Source organism: Lynx rufus, unplaced genomic scaffold (assembly GCF_022079265.1).
Source record: "Lynx rufus isolate CCGP_SWC_20201006 ecotype Redwood Valley unplaced genomic scaffold, mLynRuf1.p SCAF_3, whole genome shotgun sequence".
In the NCBI taxonomy this organism is placed as follows: Eukaryota; Metazoa; Chordata; class Mammalia; order Carnivora; family Felidae; genus Lynx; species Lynx rufus.
The window spans coordinates 199,650,808-199,666,466 of NW_025814845.1; the positions used below are offsets into that span (position 1 = coordinate 199,650,808).

Genomic DNA, 15,659 nt, shown 5'->3' on the forward strand with positions numbered 1-15,659 from the left:
AGTTCTTTTTTTATATAAAGTGTATATATTTATTTTGAGAGAGAGAGAGAGAGATCATAAGCACGGGAGGGGCAGAGAGGGAGGGAGAGAGAAAGAAAAGAAGGGGAAAAGAAAACTCAGCGTGGAGCCCAAAGTGGGGCTCAAACTCATGGCCCATGAAATCTTGACCTGGGTAGATGATTCAGTAATTCCATCCATCACCTGGTGCTCATCATAACTGCACTCCTTAACCCCCATCACCTATTTCCCCCTCCCCCCATACATGTCCTTTCATTGAGTCATTTTTCAATCATGTTTGAGTAGGGGGAGGGGCAGAGGGAGGAAGAAAGAGAATCCCAAGCAGGCTCCATGCCCAGCACAGGGCTCTATGCGGGGCTCGATCCCACAACCGTGAAATCATGACCTGAGCAGAAGTCAAGAGTCAGACGCTCAAGTGACTGAGCCACCCAGGTGCCCCTAGGGCATTTAAAAAAATGTTTATTTATTTTTGTGAGAGAGTACAGGAGCAATGGAGAGAGGGAGACAGAGCATCCCAAGCAGGCTGCACGTTGCCAGCACAAAGCCCAACGTGGGGCTCGAACCCACGAACCGTGAGATCATGCCCTGAGCCAAAGTTGAATGCTCAACCAACTGAGTCACCCGGGTGCCCCAGCCCCTAGGCCATTTTTTAAATGACAGAGGAACGAGGGAAAACCAGGCAAATTGTCAGCCACTGCAGGTGTTACTGTGGTGGTGGTCAAGGGTACTAGTGAATTGACATCTTGCCGTGGACAGAGAGAATAGTGTGGAGGCTGTCTGGGAACTTTGGTTACCCCCATCTTGTACAGTCACCTGTTTTCTTGCTTTGTTGGAGTTCTTCTGTTGCTTCCTATTTTTCTTTCACTTGCTATAATGGGAAATTTAATTCTACTTTAAAGTGGAAGTGATGTGTAAAGCAGTATTTTGGTGTCACGTGCAGTGACAGTTCTCCCCGTCAGCTCTTTTTTGTTTCTGTGATTCTGTTTGTCTGTATATGTTTTCCATGACACGTTGGTGTCATCTATCTTCTCTACGTTGTTCAGGGATACTTGATTACACAGTGGACATAGATGACCCCGATCTTACCCAGCCTACGCTTTCCGCAAATCCTGTGGCCCTTTCTGACCACATTCCCTGAAATGGACCTTTTCATTCACACCCCTGCTCTCTCTGTGCTTTCTTTGGTTTTTACTTTTACTTCGTAGCACTGACCAACACCCACAATTACATGCGGGTCTGTTTACAATTTATTTTTAGCACATATAATGCATGTTCATTGTCTCTCCCCCACCAGGAATGTAAACTCTGAGCATGGACTTGGTTTTTTTCATTATTGTAGTATTCCCAGAGCCTAGCACATGCTTTGGGTCACAGCAAGTGCTCGGAAATACTTGTTAGAGCTTTTGTGTTTACCTTTTATACTAAAGAGATGCTCATATTTACACATTGTTAAGGCAATGGTGAATGTTGATTCAGCATGCAGAATTTCGATTGAAAGGTAGATTTTCAGGAATAGAACTATTCCAAAGAAGATAGCTAATTTTTATTTCCTCTAGGGTCTGTGTTAAACGCTGAGTGCCTGCATTTGCTGGATAGTTTATGTACACTGTTGCTGATCTTAAAAACAAGAAGAAAATATAAGTATAATCATTATTATTGAGATTATCAAGTTAATCACTGTAAAATTTTTTAATTTAGAATTAAATCCATGTTTAGGATTTTGCCAATAAGCAAACTTTAGAAACTATAATGGAAGCTAAAAGAAAATAGAAAAACATACACTAAGTTTCTTGCTGAAAAAGTTTCCCATCCTTATGACATAATCCAGTTGTACTCACTGTCCTTAAAGGGACAGTGATAGAATTATCTTTTATTTTTTGAAAACTGAGCATTATCTTAATTATCAGAGCATTGTTTAGATCTGGTAACGATGTCTTTACTATTCTCTTGAACTTGGAAAACCAAATGAAGGAAGAGAGTCTGGGACTGAGTATTCCTTCTAGTTCTCTGTATCAGTGAACAGCAACCTGTATTGGAATATGCAGCACCAAAATCCCCTGTTGTGCTCCAAAGCACTTTTAAAATTTGAAAAATACTGGAGGGACATCACTGATTTCTGTGCTATTTGCCGAATGTAGGCATCTCACTCTCTGTATGCGATTCACTGTTACTAAGAAACTGTAGTCTATGAACGACATTTGCCAATGATGATTCTTCTTTCAAAGAGCATTGGCCATATTTCAAAAACTACTTAAAGTAATAGCACAACCGTATTTTCCTGTCCACACTATTTGAGACCATTATGTGCCTCTGGAAAAGGGTGCTCCGTGAATGCTCCAGGTCTCATTTATCTGGCTGAAGCTGCTTCCAATAAAGAACCCACCAAGTACAACTCATGGAGCATTCTCCCTCTTTCTTCCACAGTCTTTCCAATATCTGTAATAATACTTTTTTTCATCAAAATATTAATATGCATTTAAGTAGTTTTCTGGGGCAACAGATCACGGTTATTTAGGCATACCTCAATTTGTTACTTTCAAAATGCAGAAGATAGCTGAAGAATGTATTAGCCCATTGTATCCTGACGAACAGAAACGGCTTTTTAAGGACAATCTGAATACTAGTGCTCTCTAAAATGACCTTCTGTGATACAGTTCATTTCTTCTGTTTATCGGTTTCCCCATCTGTAAAAGAGAGTGTGGCAGTAGAAGACTTGAGGATTTCCGAAGTCTGTTGGAGCTGCAAAGCTCTGCGTCTCTTAGTTTTGCCGTGGTCTCTTCTAGAATGCGATTCTACAAAACTTCTGTGGTGTTACTCAGAAGTACCAACAACCTCAAGGCTGATGGAGGCATGTGAGATCATCAGCACTGATACGCGAAAGAGTTGCCAAGTTCAAGGACGATATTGACGCAGTGAACACTATGTACTTACACCAGTGCATTTATTTGGGGCCATTCTCCTGGTCTCCAGTGTTTCCAGTTCCTTTTAAAAACTCTTCAGGGGGCGCCTGGGTGGCGCAGTCGGTTAAGCGTCCGACTTCAGCCAGGTCACGATCTCGCGGTCCGTGAGTTCGAGCCCCGCGTCGGGCTCTGGGCTGATGGCTCAGAGCCTGGAGCCTGTTTCCGATTCTGTGTCTCCCTCTCTCTCTGCCCCTCCCCCGTTCATGCTCTGTCTCTCTCTGTCCCAAAAATAAATAAATGTTGAAAAAAAAATTTAAAAAAATAAAAACTCTTCAGGATCTCCGACCACTCGCATCCTTGCCCAATATACCTCCACCAGAGATGCCTCCATGGAAAGAATGGAAGGAGAGTTAGCATCCATTGATCTCCAGTAGGGAGAGAGCTGCTATCCTCAGGCGTGCTCTAACTGCCCCCGGTGGTTCCAATTCAACTGGTCAGCAATGTGGCCTGGGCATTAGGATTTCCTTTTAACTCTTTAATTGTGGTAAAATACCTATAGCATATGGTTCACCATCTTAACCATTTCTAATTGCGCAGTCCAGTGACGTTAAGCACATTCACGTCATCGTTCACGCATCACCACCGTCCATCTCCAGAACTAGTCCGTCTTCCAAAACGAACAAGTAACTTCTCATCCCCCACTGCCCCCATGTCCTGGAAACCACTTTCAGTGTTGTGAATTGGATCACTGTAGACGCCTCAATATTAGGATTGTTATAAGTGCCCATGTGGTTTCATTGGGCTAACAAGGTCAGCAACCACGGGACTGTCTGGTGCACGTGGGCGTAACCACTCAAAAGGACTTGTACTTTCACAAAGATTGTGTGAAAAAGTGGGAGGAAAACTCATTATTAGGAGGCTCTCCCAGTAGCTTTTCTTCAACAACATCTGTGTGTCTGCAAAAGTCAGGTTGCCGACTTGATTCCCCACTGCAAAAATATCGCCCAGTCGTGGCCTCCATCGAATCATGTTCTGGGGAAACATAATAAAGAAGCAAGACCTGTGAGCAGGAATTCCAGTGCTAATGGAAACCAGGAACCAGGGGCAAACGCAAGTGTAGAGGTAAATATACAGGTACCACTGAGCTTCCTGGAATGTCTAGGTGTTATCAAGCTTGTTACCCCAAGATCACAAGAGGAGGGTTAATGAAGGACGTTTGCTCGTGAGAGTGGAGAGGACCTCCCGCCGCTGAGCAAACAGCTGGGTGGGTGGTGAAAAGGAGGATTTACTGTTTCTACTTTGTCAGGTGAGAAGTCCTCTTGTTGGGCGAATGGCAGATCCCCACGAACTTACAACATACTCGGAAGATTTAGATTAAATTTCCTCATGGGAGAATTCACACGTGTTTCTAAATGCTGTGCCTCTGAAAGCTAGTCACAGTGTGAAGACTGCTGGTCATTTGAAGCCTGTGTCACAGCATTATTATCGCTTACCCCCTCAAAGTGCCTTCTGTGCCGATCGTTGTTAGGGGTCTTTGTTGCACTGCTGTTAACATACAGCCTCTAAAAATGATACGAAATATTAGTTTCTGTTCTTTCCTCAGGCTAGAGAGATCCATCTACTCTGTAATGCATTTTTAGTAGTGCTAAATTGCCTTAAGGTTTGAGAAGATGAGTCTAAAAACTGTCTCTATAAAAAGAAAAAAATGACCCAGAAATGACACATTATGTGTGAAAATCAAAAGGGTGATAAAAGGCATTCTGATATTCACAGCGTCGGTGCATTTGTCTCTCTGATGATGGCATTGTCTGGGTCACTGTGCAAACTGCACTTTGCTGGCTTCTTAGGCACAAGTGGCTGGCTTAGTTCGCATGGTTGCCCTGGTAGGCCCCCAGTGTCCTGTGTGAGGGCCGCATCTTTCCGTTGATGGGAGCATCCAGTTAGGTATGAAAGGACCTTTCTGACTGGAGGAAGGATTCATCTACTGGAGAATCCATGAGCTTATCTGAGACAACTTATTTTGAAATAGAGGCAAATGACCACGAAGATGTACCTGCAAGTTGGAAGCCAAGGGGGGCTTCTTCCTTATGCTGCTGAGGAAAGCCTCAGCAGGACCCCCTACAGCCTTCAGATGCATTGGCTTGATGGACACCTGCGAGATGATCAGAACTCACATCTCTGTCTCCTGGTCTATCATTCCACAGCTATTTATTTCAGGGGTAGTATAAGCTCCATATACCATGCTAGGGTCTGATTTCAGGGTTAGTGAAAACACTCCCCCGGGAAGTGCTGCTCTCGGTCCCTGCCTTCTCTGGGTGGCCCGATTGCCCAGCCTTACTTCTTCTGGATTTGTGTGCTTTCGGCTAATGTTTCTCAAATGAAACATACAAGGGAGCAGTGAAAGAGCTAAGTTCTTTATCAAAGAGAGAGAAAGCGGAAGGGGTGAAGGACATGAAACCAAACTCGTGTGTCTATGGAGGAAATATTCGGGGCCAGGAGGGAATGTGGCACCTTCCGTGGCCTTTGGGATGGCAATTGGAAAATACCACTGTGGTAATACCATTGTGGTACCTGTTTGCAATTCCCAGGACAGACCATCAACTTTAAAACCAGCAGGGCCTTCTATGAATGTACGGAGGGTTCAATTTAGGACACGTACACTCATTCGAAAATAAATAAAGTAATTAATAATTAATTCTGTAGATCTTTCTTTTTCTGGCAGTAACCTTTCCACTAAAGGCAAAATGTGTTGTTTTCCCACAGTAGTGTAGATTTATTTAACTCATTTCTCAATAATTGTTTGATGAGGTATCTCTTGCCCACAATAGCACATCATTACATCCTTAACGTGCATGGCCGCCCGGGGCACAAAAGGTTGACTCAGCAATTGTTGAACCAGTGTAGGCAAGGCATAATAAAGGCCGATCCAGAAGGGTGAAGACCAGATACATTTCTTTGCTGGAACTATTTCTCAGTCCTATTTTACTTATAAATTTACATATATAGCCTCAGGAAAATGACTTTTCTTGATTCAGTCGGTCAACATGTACTTGTCGAGTGCCTACGATGTGTCAGGCACTATTTAAGGCACCAGGGAGATTTTCTGCATAGGGTTGGAACTTGAGTTTAAATATTCTCCAGATGTTGAAGGACATTAGAATTGCTCCTGACAATTTTCCTCTAATTTCTTTCCATGTATCAAGTATAATTTCTCATCTCTTTGTAAAGGCAGGAAAATACCTTCAAATTCATTTTAACATAAGTAAACTTTTTAGCATTTTCCTCCAGGAAGCACTGGAAGAACAAATTCTATTTTGGGAGGCAAACAGTTATTTTTAATGGTCAAAGAAAACAGTAAGGAGAAAGAGGAAGAGAGAGCAGAATGAAAGATGAGATGGGGGAACCAGGAGAGACCTGCACGTGATAAGAATTATTGTGTTTTTTGCAAAGTTAACTAAAACGTGTTTATGAGGTTGAATTCCAAGCCCATGGTTTCAGATGCACAAGATGTAATTTTATTTATACTGTAATTACTCCCCCCCCCCCAGATCCCTGTTGTGTGTGAGTCAGAAAATTTTATGTATTCACCCTTAAAGTTAAGATCAGTGATATGTCAACCTGTTAGGTTCAAAGTCAGTTACTTCCTCCCTTCTACCCGTCTTTATGGTGTTAAATGCCGGGGCTTAAGGAAAGGCTGTCCAGGCGATGGTGGGGAAGAGACCTGACTTTCCCTCCTGCTCTGTGCCACGCGGCTTCCCACCATGATCACCCCTCCGGCTCTCGCAGGGTGCACGTCCTCATCCTGGCTGAGAAATGACCTCCAGATCTGTGGCCTCCCCGACCGTCAGCCGCGTCTGGCGTGTGAGGGTGTGAGCACTTGGGGGTGCCCCTGCTGCATCATCGCGGGAGCCCCACCCTCCGTCTGAAGTTAGCCGTGCTGCCATAGTTTTAATCGGAGGGGCTTTACCATAAGACGGAATTCTTTATGGGATCACAGCTGGAAAATGAGAACAAGTCCCATGTCACCCTGGGATCTCCTCACGCAACCCGGGAAGAGTCCTGTAGTGTTCCACCTTCTCACCCCCCACTGGCTTCCTGGCCCAGGGCCTGGTGGGAGAGCAGGGCCCTCCACGTGCACAGCCAACACAGCTCGCCTCATTCTCCTTCACTGCCTCGCCTTGGAGCTCTGTTTTGCTTTGTTTTCATCGTTTACAGTTGGGTTTGAGGAGCAGGGAAAACACACCATCACACCTCCTTTTAACGTATTTCGTGACTTACGTGTGGACTGCACCTGTGATATGTTAATACCCAGGACTTCGGGGTGTAAGTAAGATGTGGGAGGAAACTCACAGGTGTGCATAGTCACGTATACATGTGCAAACACGCACACACCTCCTTTATCACTTTACGTATCGTCACGCCCCATGGTGCTGCTTCTTTGTAAGCAAGTAGTTCAGTGAAGCAAAATTTCCCAGTGTCACCCTGGTTCATTTTACGAGGACAAATATGTCAAATCCTAGCTTGAACTTAGTTCTAAAGAAAATTTTTTTTTTGCTGTAACTTTTGTGTTTTCTGTTGCTTAAGAGTGAAAGCAGTATTATATAATTATCCTTTTTTTTTTCCTAGAGATGCAAAATGTTTTAATGCCCACTTTTGGTGCCTAAAATATTTATGACTTTTTAAGTGTAATGCTTGAACTGCATGTATTTTTAAACAAAGAGGCCGATATCTGTCTGCCTACCTACCTATCTTTCTATTTCTGTCCATTTTGATCTGTATATCGATTTAGAAAACTCTAAATGGAGAAGTTGATTTTTTTAGTATATTCAATAGATGTCCACGAGTATGTGTTGAGGAAAGATTGGAGATCTTTCTATCTTGATGGTCTAGGCTGTTGTATCTCTGGTAATTAATGGATAGTTAGACATCACAGCGAAATCAATTCATATCTTATTTTGGATTCTGGTTTAATATTTAAGTCACTTCAGGTGTTTTGTTTTTTTTTTCAGATTTTTTTTAAAATCAGAAATACTTATGGCACCAATTTTAAGTAAATCTGTAAAGAGCCATTATTTAGGAAAACGAAATTTAGCAATAGTTCATGTTAAAACTAAGCCATATTTTGGGGCACCTCGGTGGCTCAGTCGGTTAAATGTGCAACTTCGGCTCAGGTCATGATCTCACGGTCCGTGAGTTCGAGCCCCGCGTCGGGCTCTGTGCGGACAGCTCAGAGCCTGGGGCCTGCTTCAGATTCTGTCTCCTTCTCTCTCTGCCCACCCCCCTCACTGCCTGTGTTCTCTCTCTTTCAAAAATAAATAAACTTAAAACTAAGCCACATTTAGAAATAGCTCATTCACCTCAAAAGACTCTTCAAATTGTGGTAGGTAAAGTCAAGGAGATGGTGGCGGATGGAAAAGTCAAGGGATGAGGTTTTCAGAAAAGCTAGTCGTCGAAGATGTGAAATATTTATTTTCCCCTGTTCTATTTAAAACACAAAATTAGGCCACTCGAACTGTAGCATAAAATTTAACTTAAACTTTACCAGTTAGGTATTTATTATCTATATACAACATATCTTGATCTCACACAAAACCAGTTTTCTGTTATTTCTTACAGTTTCCAACTACTAACAATTGCCAAAATTGTACAACATATTTAATCAAAATGTTTTAAATTTGCTTGTCAATGGGAAGGTATTAATAACTGTTATTTTCTAGAATTTTCTTCTCAAAGTCTTGTCCAGAAAAACAAACTGGTTTCCTAATGTTACATAGATAATTGCAGACGTAGTAATTATGATCAAATCATAAATCATATGAAAACTTAGTGTATTATATATTAGCGGTTGAAAGTATGCATGGATTGTAAGTTGAACTGATTCATGTGCTAGATAAAAACAAAGGAAAAGGTTGAAATAGGCGGGAAATTGGGTCATCGTTGTTTGCTTTTATTTTTTTCAATCTCAATCAGATCCATCATAGGCAGAGAGTTTACCTCATTTCAGTTCTTGGAACTAAGTTCACCCAGCGATGGCTCTGTTTTCCAACTGGCAGTCAAACTAAGGTTTTTACTAACAGGATTTTAAAAGATTGTTTAAAGCTTTACATTATAGATTATTAAAACCAAAAGTATTATTGGTTATATATTCCATTATTGGAATATAGAAACAGAAGTGTACTCATGATGATGTCACCACTCAAAAACTAGTTTTTGCCTATTTTTCCTGATAGATAGGTATTGATATACATATTATCATTACCTGGAGTCCATACAGTTTTGCGTCAAGCTTTTCTCTATATCGCTATGGGTTTATGCTCACCTTCACTGTGCGACATTGGAGTTTTTCATATACATCTGAAATAATTTAGTCAACCCTGGTTCTATTGTTGGACACTTTCATGGCTTCTAAAAACCAACTCTGCCCATATTTTGGATGATGAATATATGTTATAGTGCCAGATCACTGATATTACTGAGGTTCTTTTTTTAAAAAAATTTTTAACATTTATTCATTTTTTGCTAGAGAGAGAGAGAGACACAGAGTGTGAGTGGGGGAGGGGCAGAGAAAGAAGAAGACAGAATCAGAAGCAGGCTTCAGGCTTCCAACTGACAGCACGGAGCCCGACGCGGGGCTCGAACTCACGGACTGTGAGATAGTGACCTGAGCCAGAGTCGGACGCCCAGCCGACTGAGCGACCCAGGCGCCCCAACTAAGGTTCTTGATGTCCAAACAAAACACAGACTCCTAGGATTACCTAGAGGAACAGTGATTGGAGGTCTGAGAAAGTATCTGTGAACAGTGCAGGTTTTGATGGAGCGGGATGTCGTCTGCCATAACTAATGAACGGTTGGCTGCTGGAGTTGAAATATAGTGGTGGCCAACGGAAGCAGTAATGCCACTTTCCTTCCTTTATGCTTGACCACACCTGTGATAATGTAGAAGCCAGTAGCACTTTAGTTTAACAGGATTGGAAAAAAAAAAAAATGTTGACATACTCTCAAATCCCAACTCCCCTTAATGTGTTGTTAGTCATATCATAACATTTGACTGATTTTCTCCATAGCACTTATGACACTCTTTTATATTCTTCTGGGTTAATTTCTTATTTGTATTTTCTTCCCTTAACTAGACTGTTACTTCCATAAGACGGGGATCTTCTCAACTTTTAACTCTTAGTAATTTTTGCATCTTGATACCTAGAGTGGAGTGGCACATAGTAGATGTTCAATTAGTATGTATTGAAAGAATGATAAAATACACGAAAAATGAGATTTATGTAAACAGAAGGAACTGAAGATGGAACTGAACACAGAGAAATAATAGTTGCTTACAGAACAAAATTTTTAGATTTATTTCGTTTGTTCAGTGTGGCTCCAGAGGTTTAAACAAAGACCAATGAGCAGAAATTATGGATGGATGGCTCCAAAATGTATAGCTGTTTTAAATAACATGTTTACATATACATGTTTTAAATGTATAGCTGTTATGACTGACCATGAAAATTAGAATTATGTGTATATTTTGGTTTTTACACTTTTTACTTTCAAAAGTAATACAAGTTATGTACCTATGATACAGTGTTTCTCAAAATTAATTCCAGGGAGTTTTAGTTGCCATGGATACTGGTGAAAAGGGGCTTCCTGGAAATATATAAATTTGAAGATCTTTATACTTTACATTCTCTTACATAAACAAAATACATTTTTTGCATATTAAATTGTAGCATACTGAGAATCCTCTTTAGAAAAGAAAGATGCTAAATTTTGCTAAATCCAGAATTTTTCAGTTGGTTTGACCCTGAGTTGATGATTTCTGCAGGTATCTGTGACCATCCCCAGATGGGAGGTGCTTGTGTGATGCCAGTTGAGTAATATGTACTCCGAGACTGTAGATGAGAGTTTTCAATGAGCAGGAACAGAATGTGTGTTTATTTTCCTTCTCTGTCTCTCATCTGTTATTAACGGTGTCCGTGCACATGGGAGACTTTCATCTTTTTTCCCCAGGGACCCCTTGCATTCCCATTTTTGTCAACATCAAGCTCAGAGTCTGTCAAGTGGAAAACATACGTAGACACTCCTCTTGAAGCAGGAGGCGTGTCGGATTCTAAAATAATACTATGCTCAGCTCCCTTCCAGACAGCAGGCTTAGAGGACAGAATCCATTGGTGCGTTCAGACTCAGTGTGTGCCTGGCACGTTTTGTTATGCACCTGTTGAATGGTTGTTGTGCAACATTTTGTTACGCTTAGGACCTTAGAACTTCCTGTTTTCAGATGCAGCTCTGAAGCCCAAACAATTTGTTGTCCAACTTTAGGCTGGATGGATTGCTTTTTTCTAAAACAAGTGGTTTTCTTTTTCCTGTAAGGTGTATTTCCGAAATACCATATCACTGGCTTTATGAATATAATTAATGTTTGTGATAGTAACATGGATTCTTTATTGAGACATTTTTCTCCCCCTCCCTTTCATTGGGAGAATTTTCGTTTTATTTTGTTTTATTTTGTTTTTATTTTATTTTATTTGTTTATTTTTTTTATTTTATTTTAATGAAAACACTCATCATGAGGTCCGTCCTCTTAGCCAGTTATAAGTACACATTACTGTCGACTATATGATCAATGTTGTATATTCATCTTACTTAATTAAATAAACCTTGATGCCGGTTGATTAATAGCAGCCCATTCCTCTCACCCAAGCCCTTAGTAACATCGTTCCTGTCCTTGAGTGTTTTTAGAACCTTGTAAGTGGCACCACGTAGCATTGGTCTTTCTGTACACTGAGACGTTTTCTTAACCTGGACTTTTCCAATCCTTGTTTCTTCAGGGTATTTATTCACAAAGAATGACTCCAACTTTGTTTTTGGAGTACACAATTCTTTCTTACACATTTTCTCACCTACACCACAGCATGCAGTCTGGTCGCCTTTGTTACTCGTGTTCATTTTAGAGATGAGAAATTAAGGTTCGTATATTTATTTAGCTGTGAAGTTGGCAGAACAGAAATTTGACCCCAGGTCTTGTGCTGTGTGTCCTGTGCTAAATTACAGGGTTCTATCTAAGCATGATCTCTCAGGGATTGCTTGAAGTGTAATATTGTTTGGAGGGCATAATACGCTGACAACACTGTGCTGATATTTTTGTGAAGAAGACTTCCCTGAGTAATTTGGGTTGTTTTCTCTCTCTCTTTTTTTTAACTGCTTAGGGTTGGTGCAAATGTCCAGTTCTCCTGTGAGGATAATTATGTGCTCCAGGGATCCAAGAGTATAACCTGTCAGAGAGTCACGGAGACGCTGGCTGCGTGGAGCGACCATCGGCCCATTTGCCGAGGTAAGGAGCACATGACGGGGATGTCTTCCCGCACGCTGGTGTGTTCCGTGAACACGAGTGAAGTCTCGAGCAGCATTGTGTCCACTGAATACAGACAAAGCAGGACAAGGCAGACGATGATGCACGTTTTCCTAGTGCATCATATTTATTTGGAATTTGCGAGGCGGCAAACATTTGCAAGATATAAGCAGTTTTTAAATTTCCGGAACAACGGAAGCTAATCTGATCACTCACACAATGCACACACACACACTTACTCAGTGTTACCTGATACTCCTCTCCCTCCCTCTCTCTCTGTCTCTCCCACCCCTCCCCCCCTCTATATATATGTAGATAGATAGGCATATAGATAGATACAGACACACAGACACACACACACACACACACACACACACACACACACACACAGTTTGCATGTTACTTGGTGTTACCTGGTACTCATCTACATATATATATATACACAGTTTATATATTACTCCGTTTTACCCAGTACTCATCTATATATACACACACACTTTGCATATACTCAGTGTAACCAGGTACTCATCTATATATACACATAGTTTGTATATTACTCGGTGTTACCCAGTACTCATCTATCTATCTATCTATCTATCTACATACACACACATACAGTTTGCATATTACTTGGTGTACCCAGTACTCATCTATATATACACACGTTTTGTGTATTACTTGGTGTTACCCAGTACTCGTCTACATATATATACACACACTTTGCATATTACTTGGTGTTTCCTGGTACTCCTCTGTGTATACACACAGTTTACATATTACTTGGTGTTACCCAGTAGTCGTCTATATATATACACACAGTTTGCATATCATTTGCTGTTACCCGGTACTCGTCTGCATATATATACACGCAGTTTGCGTATTACTCAGTGTTATCCAGTACTCATCTATATATACACACACGCTTTGCATATTACTTGGTGTAACCAGGTACTCATCTGTCTATACACACAGTTTGCATAGTACTCGGCGTTACCCGGTACTTCTCTCTCTGTATATACACACAGTCTGCATATTATGAAAATAGGTTACATGATTAGATCCTTTTGCAAGTTTTATGCGCACCCCTGCAAATCTAAAAATATTCTCTGCTCCGTGGCAGTGAGGTTGAATCCGTGGGTTCTGGTACCAGTGGTAAAGGGACTTTAGTAGTGTGCTCCCAGGTTAATCTGTCACTGATGAACTATCTTAAGCTAATCTGTGCCAGAGCAGAACATAATGCTGCACATCATCATTATCTTCTTCAAAGATGTCAAATAAGATTTTGTCGCTTCTAAGAAGTATGTGAACAGTCTTACCACAATTCTACAATCCATAGCGAAATCAGCAGAAAACTGCTCGGGTTGTTTTAATATGGAAAATTAATAAACTCCAAAGAGAAACCAGGGTTTTGTTTTGGTTTTGATTTTTGCATTTTGGCCATAAACTAATGTATGCAAATTGCTACATTTAAAAGAAGGGGAAAAAAGCACAGAGTTGACCAAGGAATAAAAAGGGAAGTTTTAGGGGCGCCTGGGTGGCTCAGTCAGTTAAGCATTTGACTTTGGCTCATGTCATGATCTCGCAGTTTGTCAGTTCAAGCCCCACGTCGGGCCCTGTGCTGACAGCTCAGAGCCTGGAGCCTGCTTCGGATTCTGTGTCCCGCCCCCCTCTCTCTGCCCCTCCCCTGCTCACGCTCTGTCTCTCTCTATCTCTCACAACTAAATAAACATTAAAATAATTTTTAAAAAGGGAAGTTTTATACAAGAGAATATCTTATCCCTCCTTATAGCCTTTGTGAGGTGAAGAGACTCATCATTTCTTTTCTAAATTTAAGCAACACCAGTGACATCCTGTGACGTGAAGTGGTTACCAAATACACTGCTAGCTGTATCTAAGAACGCCAACTTTGCAAGATGGCCTGTACTGTACCCTTGCCTGCAGCCATTCGAGGCACTTGAACCTGTGGACAGTAGAGTGCTGGGGCATCGAGCTGCACCCTGGGAGAGAGAGCCTGTGTGCACTGGCTGCCAGCGCTTTCGGGGGGTTCTTTCCTCTGAGTCGGACACGCTTGTTGGAGAAGCCCCAATCTCTGGTCAAGGAAACGCAAACGCTCTGCCCTCCTGCTCTTTGTCACAGACTACTTCGTACATCTAATACCTAACAGACAGCAGCAGGCTTTCCGAGGAATTAGAGCAAAAGCCTGCCCCTAGCAAGTGATGGTGATGTCTGACACTCCCAGTAATAAATGAGGATTAATTCACAGGTATTATTTTAGCTTCCCTTAGGGGGAAAAATGCGTTTATTCTTTCATGTTTTTCTTGTTCTTTTGTACCAGAAATATATGTCATTATTGTAAACCCCAAACTAGGCAAAACTAGGAAAGATGCATCCATTTTAAATTGATGTTTTAGAGTAAATTAAGGAAATATGTGTGTAGGACATTATTTGACTCATTAAATCCATAACTTTTTTTGGGGGGTGGGGGCTGAATCTCATCTTAAGCTCAAAACACTCTCTCAGGCTCCTGACACCCACTTGTAACCTGACTTGTATCACAGCCTCTGAGGTGCTCATCTGTCATCCAGGCTGCGGGTCGGGTACCTTCTCCATCTTCCACCTCCGAACGCTCACACTTTGAGGTCATTGGCCGGGGAGCCTTCCAGCTCCCTGTTCCCACAGATTCTTGTGCCTCGCCGAACGCTGTTTTACCAGGGAAGGGCTCTTGCCCAGGACCTCTGTTTGGCACATAGCTCCCCTGACTTGTTCTTTGCGAGAGGCCCCTCCCCCTCTGATGCCCGCCTCTCTCATACCCAGAAGCAAAGGGTGATCAGCTCTCTTGCTCTTCCCTCCCAGTTGGTGATTCCGACAGTTGGCTTCAACCAGACAGCCCTTCGTTTTCAGGGAGTGATTCTGTAGTTCTTGTCCAATTACGTTTAACTTTCTGAAGTAATGAGCTATCGTCGCTGGGAGTAACTCTTTTTCATTTTATATTATGTGTTCTTAAGCATTTCTTAATGTTTGTCTATTTATGTTGAGAAAGAGCAAGAGAGTGCCAGCAGGGAAGGGACAGACGGAGAGGGAGGATTCCAAGCAGGCTCCGCGCTGGCCGGGCTCGATACCATGGATCTTGAGATCACGACCCGAGCTGAATTATAAGAGTCGGATGTTTAACTGAGCCACACAGGAGCCTCCACTGGAAATAATTCTTAGGAAGACACTTCCGTGAAGGATGTATAGATCAAGTCTGTAGACCTTAACTAGGACACATTGTGTCCGGGGAACAATAACAAATAATATATTTTTAAAGCTTAACGTTTAAAATTTTTTTTAATGTTTATTTATTTTTGAGACACAGAGAGACCGAGCCTGAACGGGGGAGGGGCAGGGAGAGAGGGAGA

General features: G+C 41.8%; 1 protein-coding gene across 1 annotated transcript in view; it reads left to right on the forward strand.

Moving 5' to 3' along the window:
* The window catches only part of CSMD1 (CUB and Sushi multiple domains 1), a 1,672,960-nt gene that overhangs the window by 1,095,678 nt on the left and 561,623 nt on the right, over nt 1–15,659 (forward strand). Inside the window, exon 11 of the mRNA XM_047092364.1 lies at nt 12,119–12,243. Coding sequence (XP_046948320.1) covers nt 12,119–12,243 — 125 coding nt within the window. The remainder of the gene's footprint in view (nt 1–12,118; nt 12,244–15,659) is intronic.